The sequence below is a fragment of the Anabrus simplex genome, chromosome 1, assembly GCF_040414725.1.
Source record: "Anabrus simplex isolate iqAnaSimp1 chromosome 1, ASM4041472v1, whole genome shotgun sequence".
Taxonomy (NCBI): Eukaryota; Metazoa; Arthropoda; class Insecta; order Orthoptera; family Tettigoniidae; genus Anabrus; species Anabrus simplex.
Genome location: NC_090265.1, coordinates 1,082,976,950 through 1,083,003,735, shown reverse-complemented (window position 1 = coordinate 1,083,003,735; position 26,786 = coordinate 1,082,976,950). Strand labels below are relative to the sequence as shown.

The window sequence follows — 26,786 nt, the reverse complement described above, 5'->3', positions numbered from 1 at the left end:
TGTAACAACAAGTTAAGCGCCACTATGTAAGATTTTGTTGTTAATAACCAAGAATCAGCAATAAAATATTGGATTTTCAATACCTATTACTATTTTATTGTATAAGAATTTTACAAAAACATACATTAATAGGACTACGTGAATAGTGGAAAGTGTTTACTAGGTTAGTGAACAGTCACAGTTTAAAGCAAAATATAAAAGAACCAGAAGTAAAATATTGGGTTTTCAATACCTATTACTATTCTATTATATCAGAATTTTACAGAAACATACATTAATAGGACTATATGAATAGTGGAAAGTGTTTACTATGTTACTAGGTAAAAAATATAAATCTAGTTACAGAAATACAAAGGACACATTTGAATCACATACATTAGTTTTTCATTTTCATTTCTCACACACACTGTTTGCATTGTAAAATCAAGGTTTTCGTCAAAACCATCTATATCATCATATGTTCCGCCATTTGAATACAGTTTTTCATTGAAACCTCTACAGTCACTTGGAATGAGATGCGTGATACTCTTCAAGTCTTTCAGTTCGGGTTATTATATTGGCTTCCCATTAGGCCATAGAAGTTCTAGAGTGTCATCCCGAAATACGTCGTGATCACTCAGATATGATGAGCTTTTTCTTTTCAAGCAAATTTCCTGACCTTCACTGTTATTGAAAGATGTTTTCAAAATAAGTGAATATGTTTTTTTCTTTTCGATTTCAATTTCCCTGGTTTTCAGCCAACTGACAGTCTTACCTTCAATGTCTTTCTTCCTGTTCATTACCTTCTTTTCTAAACAAGCAGATCCCACAAAGTCTTCTTTCTTCATCTCTTTTACTATAAATTTATTTTTTCTACGGCATTGCTTCATGACTTGTATGTCATCATCAGGAGTGTACAGCCGCTGCTGAAACTTTAAGGAGCACTCTATGTCTCCGAAGTCGTCATCATTGGGCAAGGAACTGTGCCCAGATATTAGAAATTTCATTCGAATGGTTTCTAATGTTGGATGTGAAGCCAGGATACTCTTCAACATAAGAACAAGCTTTATGTTCCTGTTCTGTCCCCCACAAGAATCTGACCACAATATTAGATGTTTCTTTCCCTCGTCTAAATTTTCCATGAGATGTTGTCTGAGACAAGACCCTATCTCTTGTGCTCCACGGCCAGCTTGCCCTTCTACCCAGACATAGCAGTAGCCTTTATTTGACCCTCCATCATGAACTCCACAGTTGTACAGCCACAATACGTGTTTGTAGAATACTATATTAGTGGAGATTTTTGGCAAAGGTAGACTCCGCTGGAGGTCGAATATCAGAACCGCTAAATCTTTGATTGTAGCAGCACGCTTCATATCATTCTTCATTTCGGAACGCACCCTTTCTGCTACCTCTTGATGGATCTCCAGTTGTTGCCTTAGGTCATGTGAATCCTCATGACCTTTCAGTTGAGCATTCAGAGAATCGCAAACATTGCAGGTGTCTTTCTTAAGTGCTTTGCGCCTCAGATTTAGTATAAAATATTTTTTTGTAGAAGTACATTGACACAGGCTCTGAATATTCGTTTCTTTACAGGCCGTACATGACCGGAATAGTGACATGTGATGGGAAGAAGTCACTACTAGTCTGTGCCCTGCAATAGTGTGACTTATACCTAGGGAATTGGTTTATGTTGCTGATTACTTCGGCCACCTTACCTTCGTGTAATCTATTTACAGCGTTAGATTTCCCCCTACCATCTTTAATCACTTTAAAATTTCTTGTCTTTTTCATATATGCATTGATCCTGTCCCCAGATATTCTTAAGGGTTTGAGTAAAAATTTGTTTGCACACTCGCCAAAGTGTATATTCTAGTGCAGGTTCTTCTGCTTGTTCTCTTGACTCTCTTTCTCTTTACCTCGACCATGGATACTTTGCTAGAAATGAACAAAACCTTAGCTTCATAAGACTCTAAACTCCAGAAATTATTGAATTCCTTCTTTCTTCTATACCTACTTTTTCATGGCATTTATCCTGGCAATGGAAGTCTTGAAATTCTTTAGCATCGACAACCTTCCTACGTTGGCTAACATATGACTCGTTTAGCTGGCATTTCTTTTTTCTGTCATCTCTGCTCTGATCAGATACTTTTCTTTTTCGTCCCTTTCTTGGTCTCCCTCAGATGTAGGGGCTGTGATCAAACTTTCTGAATTTAATGAAGGCGAATCAGCGATCGCTATCGAATCGGTGACACTTTCATTTCCAGCTTTCCCATTATTAACAGAGTTGACGATTTCCGTGACACAATTATTACTAAACCCCACTTCAGACGTGGCTTGACAGTTCTCTACGGTGGCATGTTGGTCTGTTACATTACTTTCCTCTACTGAATCATTATCGTTGTTTCGTAAATTTGGATCAAACGTGTGAAAATTTTCGGTATCTTGCACACTGAAAAAGTAATTTTTTGATGTAGGTGCGAATACATCCTCACCACAGTGGAATAAAATATTGCAAGTATCGTATGCAGCAGGTAACAGAGGGGTAAGTTCAGCAGGGTCACTTGAAAATGATTCCCATTGGCTTCTTTCTATAGCGCAGCTTGCTGCAGGCGACAGAGTATCTTTGTTTTCTCAAGCCATGTGACTTGTTGCTACCTGCAACAATATAATACGTTACTTCCCCGAGGCTTTACGTAAGATATCAAGAATTCTAATAATCTAATCGTCTAATATTCTGCAACGTGAAAGCGTATATCAAAGGAAATGATTAGATTTACACATACTCAAGGGAGAAGACCACAATATCAGTTGAAAACGACTCACTCGCCCCATAACCCATCCTTCGAGGAAAAGAGCAAATAAATGATGAAGTCGTAAAACAAATAGCAGAAAAAGAAATGCTGACTAACTGATGAGGAATCGAACCCACATCCTTCCAGGCACACCATTACCACCTGTGCTAACGCATCTACTTCAAGTCCTTAGTGGGCGACTTAATTAATTACTAACTTAATGAGAGCTTATGACCATGCTGTACATATTACTAAACTGCTTTGTGAAATTAAGTTACATAAATCAAAACAGGCATCTGTACACTTATATCCAGTAAAAACAAGCAAGCACTCATGATAATGCACTGTATAACAATAACTCTTCTTCATACCTGTGATATATAGGACATGTCCCTTTCAGTTCTACTTTCAATCTCCTCCAGCTGTTCCGCGGACAATAACGCAAGTATTTTTTGCGTTCTCGTCATCATGCGAGATTAAGAGTGACGAGCACACCACAATAATTAGACAGCCCGCCAATTCTTAATAAACAAACAGTGTTTCCAACATAGGCTACTAAAATCAGCTTGCCATCTAATATTTCGGGAGAGTAAAACTGTGTGCGATGTCGCTTAGCCGGATGTTACAAAACACCATATACCACTTGCCGAATCAGACCTTTCAATAAGGCTCATAGACGGTTGATGCATAACTTGTAACCCTGTATTATGATAGTGGCGCTTACGTTTTTCTTCTGTTACATCTGTTTAAATTCAAACAGAGCTCCGTGAGTATTCAAGCAGTTAGTTCGATCCCTTAGGCGGTAGATTGTGCCAGTATTCCATTTTTGGAAAATTGTCGCTTAGCCGGTTGATGCTTAACACCGTCCAATTAATCTTGTGAGTGAAAGATGAAGAGACATTCATTTCTTTTCTGAACATGTTTTCGCAACTGACATGCCTCAGAATCAAACTCCTTGAAGCCTATATTTTAGACATTGAGCGTTCAGATCTACTTTCTTTGTCATATTCATATTTCATTTACGTGTATACTGCGGAAACTCATTAGCATGTTTTTGAAGGGACTAAAATAAGTACAGTAGAAGTCCGCTATAGCGAGTACGGCATATAACGAGAACCCCATTATGACAATTTTTGTCTGTCCCTTCAAAATTCCTATATTAAACTGTGTACCGTATTTACCCAAATAATCCCTACCATCAAATAATGCCTGCACCCTCATTTTAGAAAGGCACATTTAAAAAAGAAGAAATGAACTAAAATTCCTTTCATCGGAAGAGTAACTTAGGCATAAACAAATATTTCGTATCACTCTGCGACGTCCACGTGGTCTTTATGCACTGCTATGAAATATATTTTCCATAAAAATGAGCAAGTAGGTCTACTTACTTGACAGGTATTTCATTAATCTGAACTTGCAATAGGCTCGATTCCCTGTAGATGGGAAGATTCATTGTCTCTTGCATCACTAGAATCCTCTCCTAAATTACTTAACAGTTCGTCACACTCTACGTCTAACGCCCGTAGGGGGCTGGAATATCTAATTGAAAGATAAAATCACAGCGATGAGTAATATGATCAAGATTATGCAATTAATAAACGTCCTAGACGAATAAGAGAACGTGCGACATATTTCCAGGACTACGACAACTCTGATTTTCAGACACATTTTAGGTTATCTAAAGCTTCCGAACATAACCTGGAATTCCCAACACATAGGTAGGCCTAAAATGAATTCTCGATTATAGCTAATATCTTGTACGGTACACGACTTTTAATGAATGAAGGAATACTGACTTACTTTTTGAGTGACGTACAATGTGTAGGCTATAATTTGGTTTTTCTTATTCCCTGCTTTCTGCCCCCAAGTTCAATAACAATTCACTCTCTTGGAAAGTCATAATAGGCTTCTTTCTCCGTTTCTGCTCAATAGCGGACATAATTTATGCAAATTATTTGCAAACCCCGAATGGAATCAAAAACTTGTTTAAAATTCGATAGTGGTGGCAGCACGTAGACATTTGTTTTCTGTACGTCGGTATGAAAAAATGCGGTTCAAACTGAGATTGAAACGAAAACTTAGTTTTGGTAAACCGAGATAATAAATTCTGTGGTGAATACGGAAGTGAGCGTTATCCAAAATAATGACATGTCCGAGTTTTGAAACTCTAAGATAACAGCAAAAGTTACCGACGTTGGTGAATACGGGCCTAAAACACTTCTCACACGTGGTCTCTTTTTACTGGACAGTAACACGACCGATGGTGGATAATTCTTTTCGTGCAATGTAAACACTTGAAAAAATAGACACACCGGCAAAATCTGATGTTAGTTTTGCGATACAGTAAAACTTCGTTAATTCGAAGTCTTTGTAATACAGAAATCAGACTTCCAATTATGTGATTTTAAATTAAAAGCCATCTTGTAATTCAGAAATGCCAACCCTCACCAGTTTTTGCGGATTCTGCTTTTCCGCGTACTGCCTACAGCGTGTTATTGTGGCTTTCCTTAAAACGCTGAATACAAAAGAATTAAGATTTCACTCTATTTTCAACTGTGAAGCACACTATAGACACACCGAAGTGAGTGAAAATGCGGAAAGCTACCCCTGCACGTTCCGGAAACGCGTTCTATCGTGACGTGAAGAAATTTTAAATTCAAATTACTCTGTAAAATACGGTACTATTTAAAAAAAAAATGTAAAGTCAGTTTAGAATTAAAAGTCTGGATTGTTTTCTGTTTAAATATGACATGGGGACAGTTTTCTTCCATCTACAGTTGCACAAAGCATAACTGTACACTCAGCATCGAAAACTAGGTGAGCCAGGAGCATGTTGGCGACCTTGACGCAAATAAAACCCACACCCCAATTTCGTGCCTGGAATTTTTTTTTAAAATATGCGGGGATTATTCGCGTAAATACGGTATTATCCTTTGGTTACTGTGAGAACCGTATCACTAACTCGTCCATTATTACGAGCAATTAAGCGTGCTTTTTTTTTCTCAGTTACTGATATTCATGCACCCAGCGATTATAATGCATGCGATCGATCCACTTCGGTAAATTTTCCTCACTATGTCCACTAGCAAGCTCTCTCGTCGACATTCGAAGGCGATGTCAGAGTCGATTAGTAATACCTGTCGACTGCTGCTCCGTAAATAAAGGCTAAGTAAACAATCGCTTAATTTTAATACTCTACACTGTAATTAAGTAAGAATGGGATACACCTCAAGATATGGCAGAGTGCATTATTGATTTCAGAGGTTAGTTTATATTTTCTCGCGTAAATTAAATTTCGGAGAGGCTATTCCTGTGTAAATTTATAGCAAGAATGTTATAATTTCTCTGCTGGCGCTTGGAATATGTTTTCGTGATACAAATAGTACGGTTAATTTAGGTTAGTTGAGGCCGTTTGAATAAGAAAACTGTAACATTTGCCACAAAATGTGATCGATCATCTTCAGTACTCACAGTTGGTTTTACTAATGCTCCCACCTAATTAGTACTATTTAAGTTATAAAATTAATTTATTAACATCTAAATTACAGTGCTAGTTTCAATCCATGGATCATCCTCAGTTGTTTACGTTAACAATTAAAATAGTAAACACAGTCATTAAAAACCACTTCTTGAGTTTGTCGTATATTATGTCTTAAAATCTAATAACCGTCCATGTTTCTGGTGAAGTAAAAAGTCTTCTTGAATTTTATAAATTTGCTGTCTTAAAATCTAGCAAACTATTAAATTTGTTACACTGTCGATTGAAGGAGTACAATCACAGTCATTGAAAACCATTTTCTTTGAGTTGTTGTTAAATACGGTGTTAAAATCTAATGAAATGTCTGTTTCATTTTACTGACATCTCTATCTGTTGAATGAGTAACCCTAAGTTTGTCGGAACTATGTACTGTAATTGTGTTGCCACAAAACACTCTTCTCAGATTTTTAAATTTACTATCCTAAAATCTAGTAGCAAATTGTTTAATTTATTCTTGTTGTGCTATATTAAAATCTCAATAAAATTGGGCTTCGTGGAATCGGTTACACTAGTGTAAAATATATCTTATTTTGGCCGCACGAACTTAGTGTTTGAAAGTGGTTTATCAGCTGGTTGTTTTACTCGTGATAGTAGGGCTGGGCGGGAACATCTTCATATAGGTACTCGATTCCATAATGATTATAGCCTTAGTTGTATGAAACATCTCCTTGTAGAGTAAATGTGTTGTATGATGTCTAGAAAGACAGATGTTAGAAAGTGTTTTTATTAATGTGTTAAGCTTGAAAATGTATTGGTTAAGTAACTTACTCCCTCGTGTCCTAATGGGCCGATTCCCGACTTCCTCGTTGCTGATCCAGTGAATACCGTTCCTTGTTTGCGACAAGCTATTGCTCAGCATGTGAGAGGTGAGGACAGGAGGGGTAATGGTGCGGGGGTGCAGAAGACGTGTCTTGCAGGAGCTGAAATGTGTGTTTACAGTGTTAATTCATTATTTTATTCAAATAAAGGTTTTTGATTAGGGGAATAATAGCGTCATATAGGATATTAGTTTTGTCAGTTATTTCATTACAATTTTTTATTGTGATTGTACTCCTTCAGTCGACAGCGAAACAAATTAAACTAATAGCGTATCGAAGAGGAAGTGCGACGTCTTCACGAGTTACCGTGGACCGCCGCACAGATGGCACTGCCATCCACAATGATGTCTGAGCGAGAGGATAACAGAGGCATTATCGGGACTACTACTTCAAAATCTGAATAATCAACAATATTGCCATTATAATTAACCTGTCCTTTGTCATGAAAATGATTTCTTACACATTAAAATATATGTGGCGCGTCTGAAAATGCCCATAATTTTCTGTTGGAGTCAGCTGGATTGGAAATATATAACACTTCCGATTCTTTATGTTACCAGATATTCCTAAGCATTTCCACAACTTTTTATTCGACTGGCTACCATCCGATGTGAAACCAATGATTTGGACACCTACTTGCTCTAATTGTATGATGATTTGAATGAGAATGTTTGCAATGATATTACCAGGGGTGGCGTTCCGGCTAGCATATATCGCTATGGGTTGTATCCAGTTATATAGAAAAGGAACAAACATAAAAACTAGAGCATGATTTGCCAACTGACCCTTGCTTTTATCCTCAGTAAATTTCCCCAAATCAACAAAACCATTCACTTGCAACGATTCCGAGTTAAAGCGAATTTCTTCTTGTAACTTCACCTCGTCAAATAACAACATCCCTAAGCATTCATGTTCCTCCTTTCCATTAAAAAAATCTGCTATGGCAGCGGTAGCATGCTCATTTATGCCGTACGAACATTTTAGGCCCTTCCACAAATTTCTCAAGTGGGATTCAGAAGGCAAAGGCAGCAAGTCATGATTTAAACAGTGCCGATAACCCTTGGGAGACTTTATTTTTAAAAGAAGTGCATTAAGAAGAAATTCATCACTATATCTCATTCCTTTTTTACTTTTCGCTTGACATTTCTTTAACATTGTATCGACTATAATTTTCTGTTTTTTGCTGAGAGAACCGAATTGTTTTGACTCAGTGAAATTTCTCTTTGATTTTATATCAGAAATGTCTTTTTCAAGCAAATGTATCTTAGTTTTGGCGACATTGAGTTGATTTTGCGTTCTAATGAAATTACGTTTCTGATTCTTCAATCTCCTCTTTAATAGCGCAATTGTTTTCCTAGCATCTGCAACATTAGAGCTATCTTCAACTACTGAGCATACAGGTTGATTACTATCACTGATATTTACGATCTGTTCAGGGCTTTTATTAGAGAAATCTCTTCATATGGATTGCCTATTCGTGGGGGAGTTGCGTTTCTTAACTGCCTTAGAAATATACTTGGGTAGATTAGGAAATGTGTGAGGAAATGCTTCTGGTTTTAATTTCCAGCGCTGTCTTGGTATCTCTACTCTTTCACCATTCACCGTAAACGAGTCTACTTTCACTAGAAAGTCATCGCAGAAATGAATGTCACAAACGAAACAGTTATGAGTTAATTTTCGGTCTTTTCTATGGATAGCCTTCTCCCATTTCAGTAAAACACCGCTCTCTTTAGGGGGCCTAAAGAAATGCCTACCTGAAGACGATCGGTCATATCCAGATCTGCAGCCGGGTACAAAACACGAGGAGTTTCCTCCCGCACTGATATGCGTTGCCTTATAGCACAATAGCGACAAAGACCGATGTATTTAAAACATAACACTTCTCACACAACTCAATCGTGAATACACTAATAATGCAATCTGTCGAAACATCTCTGACAGCGACAATAATGAGCAATAAAAATTACTACATCTGAAGGCAAATATAACACAGGCTAATGGCCAAGGGTCTCTGTTGACATTGCAATTGCCTGTGCTGCCACCAAGCGGGTGTCCCACCAACCTCTTGAGCTCTCTTACGGGCGAACGGAGAAGATGTCGCTCTTCCTCTTCGATACGCTATGCTAATAGTTCACTAGATTTTAAGACAGCGAATTTATAAAATTCAAGAATAGTGTTTTAAATCAACAGAAATATGGATGGTTATTAGATTTTAAGACGTAATTTGACAAGCTCAAGAAGTGTTTTTTTAATGATTGTGTGTACTATTTAGATTGTTAATGTAAACAACTGAGGATGATCCATTGACTGAAACTAGTATTGTAATTTAGATATCAATAAATTTATTTTATAACTTAAATAGTATTGATTTGGGGGGGGGGGGGGGAACATCAGAAAAACTCTGTAATTGAGAGTCAAAAACCATCAATACGGAAAAATGAAACTATTCACACATCATCTTTGGTACCATATCGTTTTCTCGCTATGTACACTTGCAAGCTCTCGTCGACAATCAAAGGCAATTTAGTGTTAAGAATTTCATTATGGTCCGTATTGAATCAAAATTTACAATGTTGAATAAGGATAAAGGATTTCCACCTCTTCAATACATTGACATAGTGAGTTAATTAAAATATCACATTTTTATTATCATTATGGTACCGGTTTTGGCATCTCCCATGCCATCATCAGCCAATAAGAAATTTTGCAAGGTATTATAAGTGATTACATGAAATATTTATGCAGTATAGAAACATATACAGAGAATGCTATCTAGTGTTCTGAAATTATACAATTTTATATATATAAATTAAAATATGTGTGATTAAAATACAAAGACCGCTTAATCTTTTAAGATGTTAGACACGTCATAAAATACAACACTTTCTTGTGTGTCAAAAAGATTTTTTAAAACTAAAGTATAAGTGAATAGCCTTGAATAATATAAGGTGTTCCTTTTAAAATTTTATCTTCAGTCTTTATACACTGTCTAGAACATTGTTCCTTTTGTTTATGTGATTAGGGCATTTAATCATTGTTCATATTTATATGAATTAGTCCACCTAGTATGTATTCCTGAAATTTCTATGATATACAGATTTTTTCTGTTAGAATGTCACAGTCTTTGTGTAGCTATTATAAAACATTTCATATGATTGAAGCTTGAACTCTGCATTTTTGTGTTGTTCAAAAATTGTTTTAAGGTTGAGGCCATGCGTTGGTAGTTGAGATCTTGAAAATTTCAATTTCAAGTGGATTTTGGCAAGTTAATATCGATCTCGACCCAACACAGACCTAAAAATAGAGAACGAATTGTGAATTTTACGTTGGATTTCTGAATTTAGAGAAGGCACTTTTGAAAGGAAAAGAATATTGAGGTATGAAACTCACCTCTAAACCCAAAGTGGCCAGGCATGGTGTATGTGAGGAGCTGGAATGCAAAGTGTCAAGCCGCAGCCTGCCTGCATCAGCTGTTAGGCGGGGCGGGTTGGGTAGGGAGAGGGGAAATTGCAGTGACGGAAGAATGTAGGTCAGGAGGGCGTGGATTCTTGTGGGGGTAGTAAGCTAGCGTATTGCTTGTCGTTTTATGGACTAATTGATTTTTAGGTATTTTTAATTGATTTAACACCGAAATAAGTGTATCAAATAAAATTATGGGTTTCTCGGACAGATCATTGAGATTGTAGTTAGGATTGTAATACTGATCTAATGTGATAAAACATTGCTCCGTCAAGTCTAATAGCAGACCTTTGTTCATTGTTTCATTGATGTCCAAATCATTATTAATGCTGTGAAAATTATGTTGATATTCTTGTATATGTTGACCTATTGCTGAAAATCTCCTGTACCTAATTGCATTGACATGCTCGTTGTATCTAATATTAAATGATCTCCCTGTTTGTCTGATGTAAACACTGGAGCAGTCGTTGCAGTGAAATCTGTAAACACCTGATCTATCAAAAGGGTTGGACAATCCTAACTAAAATTTTAATAGGAACACCTTGTGTTATTCAAGGCTATTTATTTGTAAAAAATCTTTTTGACATACAAGAAAGTGTTGTATTTTATGACGTGTCTAACATCTTAAAAGATTAAGCGGTCTTTGTATTTTAATCACACATATTTTAATGTGTATGTATGTATATATATATATATATATGTGTGTGTATATAAAGGAACATGTCCTGACTGACTGACTGACTGACTGACTGACTGACTGACTGACTGACTGACTGACTGACTGATTCATCATCGCCGAGATAAAACTACTGGACATAAGGAAATGAAATTTTGAGGATACATTTATATTATGACGTAGGTGCTCACCAAGAGAAGATTTTTGGATATTCCGTCGCTAAGGGGGTTAAAAGGGGGGTGAATTTTTAAAATGAGTATCTATATCTCAAAACTTTAAATGTTTACAGATATAAAAATTGGCATTTAGAATCTCCTTTAAAAATAAACATGTATTTTTTTGTTTTTGAAAAATCCCAATAGGAGGAGTGCAAAAAGGGTGAATGCCTTTAATGAGGATACTTATATTTCAGAAACTGAAGATATTACAGGCCTGAAAATTGGCATTTAGGATCTCCTTTACAAATAAAGAAACACGTATTTTTTTGTTTTTGGAAAATCCGAATAATGGGGAGTTAAAAGGGGGGGGGGTGAATTTTTAAAATGGGTTTAATCTATATCTCAAAACTTTAAAAGTTTACAGATGTAAAATTTGGTATTTAGAATCTCCTTTTAAAATTAAACACGTATTGTTTTATTTTCGGAAAATCCCAATAGGAGGGGTGAAAAGAGGTACAAAGGTGTTGAATGCCTTTAATGAGGATAAATCTCAGAAACTGAAGATATTACAGACCTGAAAATTGGTATTTGGGATCTCTTTAAAAAATAAGGAAACGTACTTTTATTGGAAAATCCAAATAGTGGGGGAAGGTGAAAGCGAGGGGGGTGGATTTTTAAAATTAGTTCATCTGTATCACATAACTTTAAAAGTTTGCAGATGTAAAAATTGATGTTTAGAGTCTCCTTTAAATATAAAGGAACGGGTATTTTTTGTTTCCTGTGAATCCCAACAGAAGGGGTGAAAAAGTGTGAATAAGGGGTTGAATGCCTTTAATGAGGATACGTATATCTCAGAAACTGAAGGTATTACAGACCTGAAAATTGGTATATTGGATCTCCTTTAAAATTAAAAAAATGTGCATTCTTTTGTTTTTGGAAAATCCAATTAATCAGAGTTAAAGGAGGGGTGAAAATATGGGGTAAATTTTTAGAAAGATTACATCAACAGTACATCTCAGAAACTTAAAACGTTACAGACGTAAAAACTGGTTTTTGGAATCTCCTGTTAAAGTAAAGAAACATAGGTGATTGTTTTTGGAAACTCGACTTAAGGGGAACAAAAAAGGGGGTGAAATTTTAAAATGAGAATTTCTACAGTATATCTCAAAAAACTTAACATGTTAACAGAAGTGAAAAATGGTTTTTTATCTCTATTAAAAGTAATGTAACATGTACTTTTAGTTTTCGGGGTAAAAAACACTTGGGTGGGGTGGGGGTAAAAGTGACTGAAAATGGGGTTGAATTCTTTTAATTAGGATACTGATATCTCAAAAACTGAAGATGTTACAGACGTGAAATTTGGTATTTGGAATCCACTTTAAAAGTAAATAAACACGTATTCTCGGAAAATCAAATGAAGGATGGGTGTGAAAGTATTGAAAAATGTATTGAATTAATTGTATGAGGATACTTACATCTAACAAAGACTAAAGTTGTTACAGACGTAAAAATTGGTATTTAGATCTCCTTTATAAACAAAGAAAAACGCGTTTGGGGGGGGGGGGTCATCTTGGGGAGCGGGAGTGAAAATGAGTTGATTGCCTAACATGAGGACACATATCTCAAAAACTGAAGATTTTAGAGTTGTGATAATTGGTATTTAAAAGATCCTTTACTATTAAAGAAACAAGTATTTTTTGCCGGAAATTTCACTTAAGGGGGTGAGTGTGAAAGGAGGTGAAAAAAATTTAATTATTTTTATGGGGATACTATCTCAAAACTGAAGGTAACAGATGTGATTATTGGTATTTGGAATCTCCTTTAAACATAGAAAAACACGCCTTCTTTTTTTTGGCGGGGGGTGGGGGGGGGTTGGGTAAATCAACTTAACGGTGGTGGGGTCAAAAAGATTTGGCACCATTTGATTTTACTGTTCATAATGTACTTAAAAGGAGCCTCAGTGACTCAGGCAGTAGCACGCCAGCCTCTCACCGCAGGGTTCCGCGGTTCAATCCTGGTCACTCCATGTGAGATTTGTGCTGGAAAAAGCAGAGGCGCAACAGGTTTTTCTCAGTGTACTGCGGTTTTCCCCGTCATCATTCATTCCAGCAACACACTCCTATATCATTTCATTTCATTTGTCACTCATTAATCATTGCCCCAGAGGAGTGCGACAGGCTTCGGCAGCTGGCACAATTCCTATCATCGCCGCTAGATGGGGGCTTTATTCATTCCATTCCTGATGCGGTCGAATGACTGGAAACAGGCTGTGGATTTTCAATATACTCATTCTGATCATAAACCGATCATTCTTAATCTTTCCTGGGTTCGTTTTCAAGAAACATATTTTCCTTTGGAGAACGTTCTTAGATTACAGTAGATTCTCCTGGCATATATAAAAATTTCAACACATTTGAAATAAACGATAGGAATGAGATTGACCGTGCAATTGTTCACCTCTGTAATAAGATCAGTAATTAACGGAAGTATGTCATTCGTATCGCCAGAAGTCCCGCGTACTTGCCTACGCGCGACAATGGTGCCGGTCACATTTTCAACAATGACAATGGCAGCAGATGTAATTTATCGCCAAGTAGTGGTCTTGCATCTTGCTGTGGGGTACAGAACAATTATTATTATAATAATGTTCTGGACCGTCGTCAAAATGCGCGGACCGGGATGGAAACGGGTCCTGGACAGGTAATGACTACGAATGCAGTCCGGCCGCGGGTTCAGGACCGCCAAGGCACCCAAGATGACACCACGCTGGATCTCCTCAAGGATTTGATCCATATTTAAAATGATTATAGGAAAAGATGGCAAAGATATAGGGACCCAACTGACTGGGTGGAATACCTGGACATAGCCCGGGAAGTACGAAATCGATTGCTAGAAAGAAAGATTGAAAATGGGAGGAGCTTTGCCATAATCTCTCAGAAAACGAGTCAGATTGCGAATTTCGGCTGATTATATATAAAACGGTTAAGCACTCAATTATAAATTTCAGTATAATACCGTAGCAAAGCACGGGTATCTTGCTAGTCACTTATAATACCTTACAAAAATTCTCATTGGTTGTTGATGGCATGGGAGATGCCGAAGCCGGTACCATAATGATGATGATAATATTAAAAATGTGATATTTTAATTAAGTCACTATGTCAATGTATTGAACAGGTGGAAACCCTTTATCCTTATTCAACATTGTAAATCAAAGGCAATGTCCGAGTTGATTAGTAATACCCATTGACTGCTGTTCTCTAAAAGAAAATTCAAAATGAAACAGAATAACATGTTTCAGTAATAAATGCGTAAACAACATGGCAGATAACAGTTGTTAACTTGTTTGAAATAAACGGTCGCTGAATTTTAATGTTATATACTGAAATAAGTAAGAATGTGATTAACCTCAAGATATGGCAGAGTTCATAACTGATTTCAGAGGATAATTTATATTTCCTTGCGTCTAGTTAAATTTCGCAAAGGCTATTCCCATGTAAATTTATAGCAAGAAGGTTGTCATGCCTTGAAATATGTTTTCATGATACATATGTGGTTAGGTTAGGTGATGCTGTTTGATGAAGAAAACTGAAACGTTTGCCACAGAGGCTTCTAGAGTGATAGGTACTATAATTTTTTTCAGAATGAAATTAAACACAAACTTGCACGTAGTATCGGATTTTGAAAAATAACGAACTAGTAAGCCATAGTGTGGATGTCGTCTGCGAAAACGCAAGTTTTGAACAAACTGATTGCCATTTCATACTGATTTTAATGTATATGGGGTTTGTCCCAACTTTTACGAAAAATCTGATATAACGACAATCCAGTATAGCGAGTAATTTTTTGGCCGTTATGATTTCTTGCTATAACAAACGCCTACTGTACCTTGAAACATATAATTTGTATTATTTTATTGAGAATTCCAGGGAGAAAGCTTAGTTCAATAGCCTCCTGTAGGTTGTCTGTTGCAAGATCACAGCAATTAATTTGAAATGTATCAGGAGTACAGTTTAAAATGCGATTTTGTTTTTCAAGAGATAATGTACGAGGCTTGTTTCTTGAGAGTGACACAAGGGGTAATCTAGTGCTTGTCACCATGACTACAATTCTTGACAACCAATATATTTTACACTGACTGACAGAGCAAATGCAACACCAAGGAGGAGTGGTTCGAAAGGGATGAAAGTTGGGGAAAAAACAGAGTCGGCACGGAAGAATAATTGATGTTTATTTCAAACCGATATGCAGGTTACACAATGCGCACGGCATCGACTCAGTAGGATGTAGGACCACCGCGAGCGGCGATGCACGCAGAAACACGTCGAGGTACAGAGTCAATAAGAGTGCGGATGGTGTCCTGAGGGATGGTTCTCCATTCTCTGTCAACCATTTGCCACAGTTGGTCGTCCGTACGAGGCTGGGGCAGAGTTTGCAAACGGCGTCCAATGAGATCCCACACGTGTTCGATTGGTGAGAGATCCGGAGAGTACGCTGGCCACGGAAGCATCTGTACACCTCGTAGAGCCTGTTGGGAGATGCGAGCAGTGTGTGGGCGGGCATTATCCTGCTGAAACAGAGCATTGGGCAGCCCCTGAAGGTACGGGAGTGCCACCGGCCGCAGCACATGCTGCACGTAGCGGTGGGCATTTAACGTGCCTTGAATACGCACTAGAGGTGACGTGGAATCATACGCAATAGCGCTCCAAACCATGATGCTGCGTTGTCTAGCGGTAGGGCGCTCCACAGTTACTGCCGGATTTGACCTTTCTCCAAGCCGACGCCACACTCGTCTGCGGTGACTATCACTGACAGAACAGAAGCGTGACTCATCGGAGAACACGACGTTCCGCCATTCCCTCATCCAAGTCGCTCTAGCCCGGCACCATGCCAGGCGTGCACGTCTATGCTGTGGAGTCAATGGTAGTCTTCTGAGCGGACGCCGGGAGTGCAGGCCTCCTTCAACCAATCGACGGGAAATTGTTCTGGTCGATATTGGAACAGCCAGGGTGTCTTGCACATGCTGAAGAATGGCGGTTGACGTGGCGTGCGGGGCTGCCACCGCTTGGCGGCGGATGTGCCGATCCTCGCGTGCTGACGTCACTCGGGCTGCGCCTGGACCCCTCGCACGTGCCACATGTCCCTGCGCCAACCATCTTCGCCACAGGCGCTGCACCGTGGACACATCCCTATGGGTATCGGCTGCGATTTGACGAAGCGACCAACCTGCCCTTCTCAGCCCGATCACCATACCCCTCGTAAAGTCGTCTGTCTGCTGGAAATGCCTCCGTTGACGGCAGCCTGGCATTCTTAGCTATACACGTGTCCTGTGGCACACGACAACACGTTCTACAATGACTGTCGGCTGAGAAATCACGGTACGAAGTGGGCCATTCGCCAACGCCGTGTCCCAGTTATCGTTCGCTACGTGCGCAGCACAGCGGCGCATTTCACATCATGAGCATACCTCACTGACGTCAGTCTACCCTGCAATTGGCATAAAGTTCTGACCACTCCTTCTTGGTGTTGCATTTGCTCTGTCAGTCCGTGTATTTTTCTTGGGATAATTTTCCCTGGTCCAGTTGACTAAATCCATATCAGAATAACTTGTTCAAATTGTCAGAGGGCTGTCACATGTATCACCAGGAGGGATCATGTTCTATTTCATTTACTGCCAAGTAAATAGGTTGTGTCTGTTTTTTATCACACTGACTTAAGTTAGATTTTCAGCAACAATGTGGTAGGCAGTGAATGGGAAGGAAGTGACTACGGCCTTGGATACAGCCTCAGTACTTGCCTGGTATAAAAATGGGGGACACTACAGAAAACCATCTTTAGGGCTGCGAGGGTGGGGTTTGAACGGACAATCTTCACAATGCAAGCCCACATCTACCTGGCTCTTGTTTCACAGCCAACTCACTCGGTTACAGACTGCTGTAGTTTCTTCTACCCTTTGCTGCTTCTATTTAGAGTACACTCAACTTAATGATGACATTATAATCAAAGCTACATTTACCAGGCAAGTTAGCTGTGCTTGCATCCGGGAGACAGCGGATTCGAACCCCACTGTCGGCAGCCCTGAAGATGGTTTTCCATGGTTTCCCATTTTCACACCAGTGAAATGCTGAGGCTATACCTTAAGAACATGGCCACTTCCTTCCTACTCCTAGGCCTTTCCTATCCCATCATTGCCGTAAGACCTATTTTTGTCAGTGCAACGTAAAGCAAATTGTAAAAATAAAAATAATAAAAAAGCTACATTTTCTCCTACAGCGGCGTGTCACTCTGCTCTAAGAAATATTTCATTTCCATAAAAAGCTATATTCTCATCTATGGACCAGTCATGCTCATGTTTAGCTATATTTTGTTAAGACAGATGACAGCTAACATAACATTTGAGGTGTGCACCAATGAATTTCATTGGTTATGATGGGCAAAGAACAGCATGGAGGATATTTCCATTTTTTATCCAATATTGAAACTAATGATCTTGCCAAATACTGGCTGAACATTTTTTATGCAATGGAGCATAGTATGTAACTTCTACCTTGTTTGAGTAGACCTTGTCTAAGGCTTAAAATTGGTCATTTTTTGTTGGTCGGACATATTCTGTTTGAATTAATTTCATTATAGATAATACTTCATGTTAAACACCCAGAGTCTCTGCTGGTAAGAAAAATGTGAATTTACAATAAAGATTGTTCTTTCCTTTCCTTTTCGTCTTATGGAATCCCCAAAGCCGGGCTGGGTAGCTCAGACGGCACAACGTTTACTTTCTGACAGCGGGTTCAGTCCCAGCTCAGTCCATTGTTATTTAAAGATTTATTGGCAAGAAAAAGAACTCCTGCAGTACAGGTTCCGACACCTTACACTCTCCAAAAACCATAAAAGTAGTTAGTAGGGCATAATACCAATAAAATTATTGATTCCTGAAACCATCCTACCTTTTGTGACAAATTCATTCAAATTCCACATATATACAGTACAGTGGAACCTTGATTCTCCGTTTTTGGAGGGGCCCCGAAAATAAAACATACAACACGGGAAAATGGAAAATCCAGAAATGAATGAACCAAACCATCTACAATTTGGCTAAACATCACAAAAATGAAATACATATAATTATAATCTTACAAACACTCCCAAACCAAACTACAGCCCCAATGGGCCTTGCCTGCCAAGCGACCGCTACTCAGCCCGAAGGCCTGCAAATTACAGGCGACGCATGGTCAGTGTAACGAATCCTCTCGGCCATTATTCCTGTCTCTCTAGACTGGGGTCGCCATCTCACCATTAGATAGCTTCTCAATTAAAGGTAATCACATACGTTGAGTGGACCTGGAACCAGCCCTTATATCCAGGTAAAAATGCCTGACCTGGCAGAATATCGAACTCGGGCCTTCCGGATGAGAGGCAGGCAAGTTAGACCGCGAAACCGGCATCAAACATTAATTACCGGTACGCAATTTCACAATCTCAGTACTTTATGTTTGGTGTTACAGGGGAAACTTCGTCATTTTCCCGTGAAAACTTATTTCAATTCAGCAACTTTGATTAGCCAAACTCTTTGAAAAATGTAATAACGCCAAGCCAAACGACAATCGACCACAAGTAGTTTTTAATTCTCTCATCTAATAAAATAAAGCACTTTAGGTACAAAACCACCCAATATGATGGCGAAATCCCTTCTTTTCTTAATCTTCCATTGTAATGTAATACGGTATACTGTTCATAGTCAGTTTCTAGAAATCTTGTACCAAGTAAATTAGGCCTACATCGACTCTTAAAGGTTATGTTGAACTCGAGAACATGGTTTCAAATGTAAATATCGATTCTCAAAATTTCTCGAATGAATTATTTTCAGTTCTGCCCATCACTAATAATATCAAGTTGGAAAGAGAAAAAAAAATAGATAATCAAAACTTCAGAAATTACGGTTATTCATGACCTTGAGCTCAGATGGAAAGCACGCTCGCTGCAAGTTAGTATGAGTTGGAAATTATACAGACCATTTAAATGTAACATGCGCAAATAAAACAACTGCGGTTTTTTACATCTTAACATGAAAACGTAAAGTTCCAAGTCTTATATTAGGACCGAAACAGTAACAGGCAATCCCAAGACCTCCCATGGCTTTTTGTATGTAAGGTGCAACATCTGTTCTGGTCTCCACAACATAATCATATACGATAATATACTAGATTTGTGTTAAGAAGGAACAGTTTCGATACCTGCCTGAAAGCACAGTGACTATACAGTGCCCTGAGGAAAGTGCAGAAAACCTGTTTGGCAATACAATCGAAAAATGTAAACATCTAACCCTGGACATAATGTGGACGCTTTATAAGTGTGAATATTTGACGAAACTCATTCCGTCTTCAAGTAGAGCTGTCGAAATGCGCTGTGTCTACTTACAATTGTGGCCACTCTCAGCTTTATGATTTCTGAGATTCTCTAAACAATACTACCCAAATGCGATGCTAAGATGGTTACATATGCAAGTTCACCACCAATCGCTTTTCCAGTACAGTACTTGCTCTAATTATTGCAATGACGGGGCGTTAACGCCAAGATCCATAAGTATGCCTTAGTCATCCTTTCGTGAGATGAAGTTTATTGAAAACGCTTGATCGAGAATTTATCGTTGATGGGATTGAAATTTCTGGACACTTGATCCGAGCTGTTACCAGAATTGATGATGATGCTGACGCAAGTGTGATAAACTGATATAACTTGAAAACAATATTCTTTAACCCATGGGTAAATAATGCCAATATCAAGCTCAAATTATTATTATTATTATTATTATTATTATTATTATTATTATTATTATTATTATTATTTATGGCTATGAAGTGTTTACATCCATTTAGTATTAGTAATATGTGCAGACGATACGATCGCGTTGTTTATGAGGTTATATCATGAAACTTGCTGTGTGTATATATAGAGTTTAGTTAATGTAAGAACCTGTAATTAATAGTATATAATTTATTATTACCTTTATATGTATATATATATGATGTGTAATCCACTGCAGTATTATGCAACGCATTTTAATATCCAGAATAACACTAGGTAAGACGAGAGCTATATAGAAACTTCCTTCCATTGTAACTATGTATTGAGCACTCTAAAATTTACTAGAAGATATGTTGTGACATATCCTTCTAGAAGCCTGGCCAGGCAACATATAAGGAAGCGGTCTTGATGGTGGAGTTATTGGTTAGCTGGAGCTGTTTTTGTGAACACATGTTGTGTTTAGGCTGACATGCTAATGTAAGCAGTCAACTGTTTCAAGGTTGCATCCTTCATATGCTTTGTGATAGGCGGTTATTAAAGATTATGGTTTGTTGATTTGTGTGGTTAATGTATAACCTGTAAATAATTGCACATAGAATCCATGTACGCAAGTGACAGCATTTTGTGTGCGTCTTTGTGGCTACATCAATGCTTGTTTAAAAGGGCCTAACATCGAACGTCATCGGCCCATTATACGAATTGGAACTCGCGTTCCTTTCACAAGGGATGACAAACAACATTTTCAGGGTTAGGAAAAATGGGATCGTACTGAACGGTAATAGCAATATTTCACGACACGATAAGTGTATTGTATTGTATTGTATTGTATTGTATTGCCATAGTCTTAATTATAGCCAGTATAATAATAATAATAATATACTGTACTACAGACCAAAGTGTGAAAATTGTATAGTATTCTGTTACAACCTAACGAAATGGATTTGGAAAGGCAGTAGACAAATATGATTACATAAATGGGCCTCCATTATGCAATGTCAATAGCTCACAGAAGTACCATATTTTACATCTGTAAATTCATGCCCTCGTCCCGAGGTGGTGCATTTCTTTTCAAGCACACCCCTAACGGAAATGAGCTGCATGCACAGTTTCTGGCACTCAAGATTCAAGTCCGGGCCCTCACGGAAGGCAGCTAGTAGTGCCAAGCATTATATTACAGAGGTGGACTTGATCATATTATAAATACAGACACATAGTATAAATAATCGCTTATAGGCAACTTTAGGTGATTCTGAACTTTTCTTCTCATGCATATTTTTTGATAGTGTACATGCAGTGTCAATATGAGGAACTTCAGTCAGTCCAACATTAAGCCTGAGCCTTTTTATCAGAAAAAGTTCTGTTGTAGTTCTCTTTCTCTTTCCGTACGTTTGAGATGCGAGGTCGAGACCATTCACACGGTCGATCAGTACGCGAGGTGACTTGTTCTGAGCAAAATGCATAAACAGCTGGTTACATTTCATGGAAACAATTATTTGCCTTCATGAAATAATGATTGTTACCAAGGCCTTCCTTAGAAAACATTGTTATGTTTAAAATTAATTAAAATTTAGAATTAATTTCCTCCCTAGCAGCATTAACCTACGCTAACATGATATTGTATTAGAAATAGACCAGGGATTTATTTATTTATTTATTTATTTATTTATTTATTTATTTATTTAATTTATTTATTTATTTATTTATTCATTCATTCATTCATTCATTCATTTGGTTCTGCTTTTGCATTATACCCAGGCACTAGTAGTTGTTTTATTGAGTAAAGCCCAAACCATGAAGGATGATATATTAATATACTGTGTCAACAACAAAACAAAACTTGGGATAGAGAATATACAGGAACACAAGGTTCTACTATTCACGCCAGTGTGATCCATCACGGCGGCTATCTACATTGTTCAATGTTTATGTGAACACTTATCATGTTATCACCACTACTAATACATAAATTACTACATTGCCTCTATCGTGAAATGGTAGGATATCTAGGGAATCAATGTTTCTTTCTGATTACATTTCAGTTATTGCTCTGTTGCTATTTCTTGTGAACTGTTTTTCTTGTAAATTTATTACATGACCACTTTCTGCAAGTTTGGAATAATGTGGCCAATTGTTGTGTAAAATACTCTGAAATCCCACTTATTATTTAGTCGGCCATGACAGCCTGCGGTGAGACGACAGCGGATATGTGCGCGGTGGAACGCATTAACTTGCTATGTTCGCCACTCGCAGCGGTGTATTTCTCCCATCAGCGCACGGAGCCTATAGCTAATTCCTGTAGCTTGGGGGCTGGGTGTTTGTGTTTGTCTTAATACACGTTGTTGTCGGGAAACGCATCTGGCCATGAAACTGGGCTAAATTCATACAAAATGCTTACCCCATATGATTGGGGAAAGGCCAGGAAGAAGAAGAAATGTGAAAACTCGAGTCAGTGATGATTATGCAATAGTAAATCTGCATAAGAATTGGAAAGAACCGAGTAGTTTGGATGATAGAGCGCTAGCCTTCTGAACTCAAGTTGGCGGGTTCAATCTGGCTCAGTCCGGTGGTATTTGAAGGAGCTGAATTATATCAGCCTAATGTCAGTAGATTTACTGGCATTTTAAAGAATAACTCTTTTGGAACAAAATTCCAGCACCTCAGCGTCTCCAAAAACCGTAAAAGTAAGTAGTAGGATGTAAAATCAATAATGCTGTTGGTGGTGTTGTTGTTGTTGTTGTTGTTATTATTCTTATTATTCTTATTATTATTATTATTATTATTATTATTATTATTATTATTATTATTACAATTACAATTACAATCTTTTCACCTAGACTCTTTACTGCATAACTTGCATGCCAAGTGTGTGAAAGTGCAGTAAATGTAAAATCTTCATTGAAAGCAGTAATATGTCAGTCAGTTCCAAATGGAGGCACCTAGGAAACACACTGAGAAAATTTACAGAAGGAAAACAGTGTTGTTTTGGTTTGTGTATCAGAGCTGTTGAAGGTTTGGAAAGAAAAATCTCAGCCTAAAATTATTTGTTTGATAAAATAAAAGTTTCTCATTTCAGTGAACTATAAACCAGTTACTTTTAGCAGTTTGTATAAAAATAGTCTGCAATCAAGCAATGATCATGTCTTGGTGTGATGTTTCAAGCATTTTGGAATTCCTCTGCTGAACCAATTGCAGCATTGGAATCAAGTAGCCATACTAAGTAAATTATTGTTTTACAAGGTATTGCTTTGCTTGAAACCAAGTAAGGTCTGTGGAAACATTATAAAATAGTCTCACTGCACTTTATTTTGTGTTGGCAAACTGCACTCGAATCACTTATGGGTGACACAATTGACTGTCGTGCGTAATTCTATAGATGTCTGGTGAGAGAATGTGAATAGGATATATCCCACAGTTATTAAACAGTGCAGCTGCCAACATCTTCAGATTCTGTTCTAAATAAAATATCAAAAGACTGGAGAATGTTAAGCACTCAGGCCCAGTTTCTTCAACTCTTTGTTAAATTTTACTTAACAAATGTTAACTAACAATTGTTATTAATTTAACACTTCGTTTTAAAGTACCCTGTTTCACGAACACATTTCCATGAGATTTCTGAACGTGTTTGGTAGTGAGCGTCTTTTATTTCTTTACATATAGCGCTCCTAGTGGTGTGTTGAAATAGTGTTTTTGTAGTGACATTAATGGCTTTTCAGCAGTGCTCAAGAAATTCCTAAGAAGAAGAAGAAGAAATAGTATTTTGTGATACAAACAGATGGTTGACATTATTATCGGTTATGGTTAGCAGAGACCGCTAAGACGCAAACATGTCAAGTAAGAGGCAACAAAAGCGTTATTAATGATGAATGTGAGACAAATGTTGTTATAGTTTTAATTTAAAATTATGCGAGTGTGCTTATAAAATGAAATAACGGATTTTTATATCACAGCATTCGATATAGTCTATTCTTATAGGAGTGCAGTCTAAGGCTCCTACATCACCAGGAAAATGTGATAATTGATATGTTATGAATGATTTCGGGCATTCTTTTATTGCGGGGAAAATAATGTAATGCCTTGTTAATGCTGCAATGGCAGCAGGAATTCTCTGCAGGATTCTACACGCTCATTTCTTGCACTCGTGAACATAGTCTCCTACAATAAAAGTGTCTCGAGGAGAATATCTAACAAGTAGAGGACAGTCCCCGCGGTCAACAATTTCACCGAGCTTCAGTGTACCTAGAGGAGACACTCAACAGTAACTTGTGTATAAGGGCTTAAGTCAATACGCTTTCGTTTTTTTTTTTTTTTTTTTTTTTTATGAGCTCAGATGTCATTACACAGAATCCGCTTCGGACAAAGTGGAGGTGATAGAACACTAAAAGGCGAACAAATTTCACTTAGGCCTAAACATGTCAGGTCCGCAACCTAATAACTTCTGAAAAATTGGTGAATCCCCGATTCCAATGCAAGGCATATGTTTGTTGTTTGTTTAGTCCTCAGCCCAAAGGCTGGTTGGATCCTCAACAGCTTCGCAATCAGCTGTCATAGATGGCCTAGGCATCACTGAAGAGGCGTGCTAGGGAAATGAGGAGCAAGATAGTTTCCCGTTGCTTTCCTCACCGAGCCAGAAGTTGCTATTACATATCAGTCTACCAAGCCCGCTGAAATGCATGCACCAACTGACCCTATGAACAATATTTTCACACCATTCATAGCAGGGACTGGCTGCAGAAGGAATGGCATTACTAGCATCACTCATACCTCAGTCACTTTCATTTTGTCAAAGCCAAGGATAAAGCTGAGACAGATCAATGAAAGTAACAAGATTGCTCTAGCTCATACCAGAAGACATAGTGCACTCTAAACACTAGGTCCCGCCAGCAAAGGCATATATACTTGGGTATTACATCACAGTCAAACGGAGTGGTGGCATAGTGGTCACCGTACTTGTCTGCGAACATCTGAAATTAATTACATGCTGTATTGCCAGGAGACTAGAGACAATGGAAAGGCTGATCGTGAGAAAAGTCAACGGCCAAAGACCCACAGGACATGTACCATCGCAATGGACAGACCAACTCAAGAGCCTGCAAGATGTGATCCACCTTGCTCAGGATAGTGAATCCTGGAGGAGAACTGTAAACATGCTTTTGCATCATGATGTCACCCCACACTTGCATAGGGTTAAAACGTGAAAGAGATAAAAAGAGTGAAACCATGCTTTAAAATTAAGTTGTCTTTGTACAGTACTAGTCTTTAGTCCGTAATTTTTGCAACAGTTACGGTTAGAACTATTGTACAGTGTACTACCGAGGGACTTATTACCATAATATCTTGTTATATATTCCACAGCTGTTTTGGGTCATTGCCTCACCTATTTGTGCTCCTTTTCGTATATTCTGAGACTAAGGTTGAGCACAAGTTCATTTTTAGTCCAGAGTAGGCACAGGCTTGAAACATTTTACCTGCCCTTCAGTCTGCATCTTCACTTGCTACAATCATCCTTACCCTGCCCTCGTGAGTATGCAGTGATGTACTGCTATACTGATAAAGAGAGTAGTATCTTAGATGTTAAGCTTCATGGCCTAGTATTAGTAGTAAGATAGATTTTGATGAAAGCACAGGATATTCATGGTCATGCAAAAGTAGAAATGCATTTTAAATTAGGACTTTGAATACTTTAAGGCTCTTTAACTTTCTAAGGCTATTTGGGAACAAGCTCTGTAGGATTTCTAATCCCTTTGTTGCATCCCTTGGACAATCATCACCACAGTCTTGTACTCTCACCAATGTTTCAGTTGATTGCTAACTAGTAAACATTGAAGAAAAGTACGAGTAGTAAATATGAGAGAGGAGTGTATAATTCCTTATAAATGCTGTTTGGTGAACTAGGCTTTGATTAGTCTTCTCGTTGCTGAATGTTTCATCATCGCATTACACATATGTTTGACATACTGTCTCCGCTTTCATTCAGCAGATATCAAGTGTATTATGACTTGTTATAAATTACTTCAACCCAAAGTTGTGTATATAATAATGTCTGCTTTATTCTCATTCCAGTGATGATTTTACTCAGATGGTGGCTGATACCCTTCGAGAATATCCTGTGGTTTGGAAGGCAGTATCTCTGTTCTTCTTCTTAGTAGTGGCTGTGTATACAGTAATATCTAAACTGAAACAAAAGAAACAGGAACCAAAGAAAGCAAAGAAAAGCAAATGAGTGAAACATTCCAAAAAAACAGTGTCTAAGTGGAAGTGTGTGGAAATTATATTTTTAATAATGTTGGAGTGATATTTTTTACTGATCTTGTTTGTATGCTATTAACATGATACGTAATAAAGACATGTCATGATGAACTTTTGTGGATTTTGAGGTAAACTTAATTCCCTAATCAAACTTTCACAACCTCTCAACTTAACTATAATAAACTATCTTAGCCAGGTACAACATATACACCTTTAACCATTAAAATGTATATTACCACTACATTTTTCTTTCTCGGCAACAAAATACACTACTGATATGCAATTTGACAAGGTCAGCAGAGAAACTTTCTTGAACAT

The 26,786-nt window shown here is 37.8% G+C and overlaps 1 protein-coding gene across 1 annotated transcript in view; it reads left to right on the top strand.

The window, feature by feature from the left end:
- LOC136876245 (thioredoxin domain-containing protein) overlaps positions 1–26,579 on the top strand; it is a 74,992-nt gene extending 48,413 nt beyond the window's left edge. Inside the window, exon 6 of the mRNA XM_067150031.2 lies at positions 26,283–26,579. Within this exon, the coding sequence (XP_067006132.1) occupies positions 26,283–26,442 (160 nt within the window). The 3' untranslated portion in view covers positions 26,443–26,579. The remainder of the gene's footprint in view (positions 1–26,282) is intronic.
- The last annotated feature ends 207 nt before the right edge of the window (positions 26,580–26,786 follow it).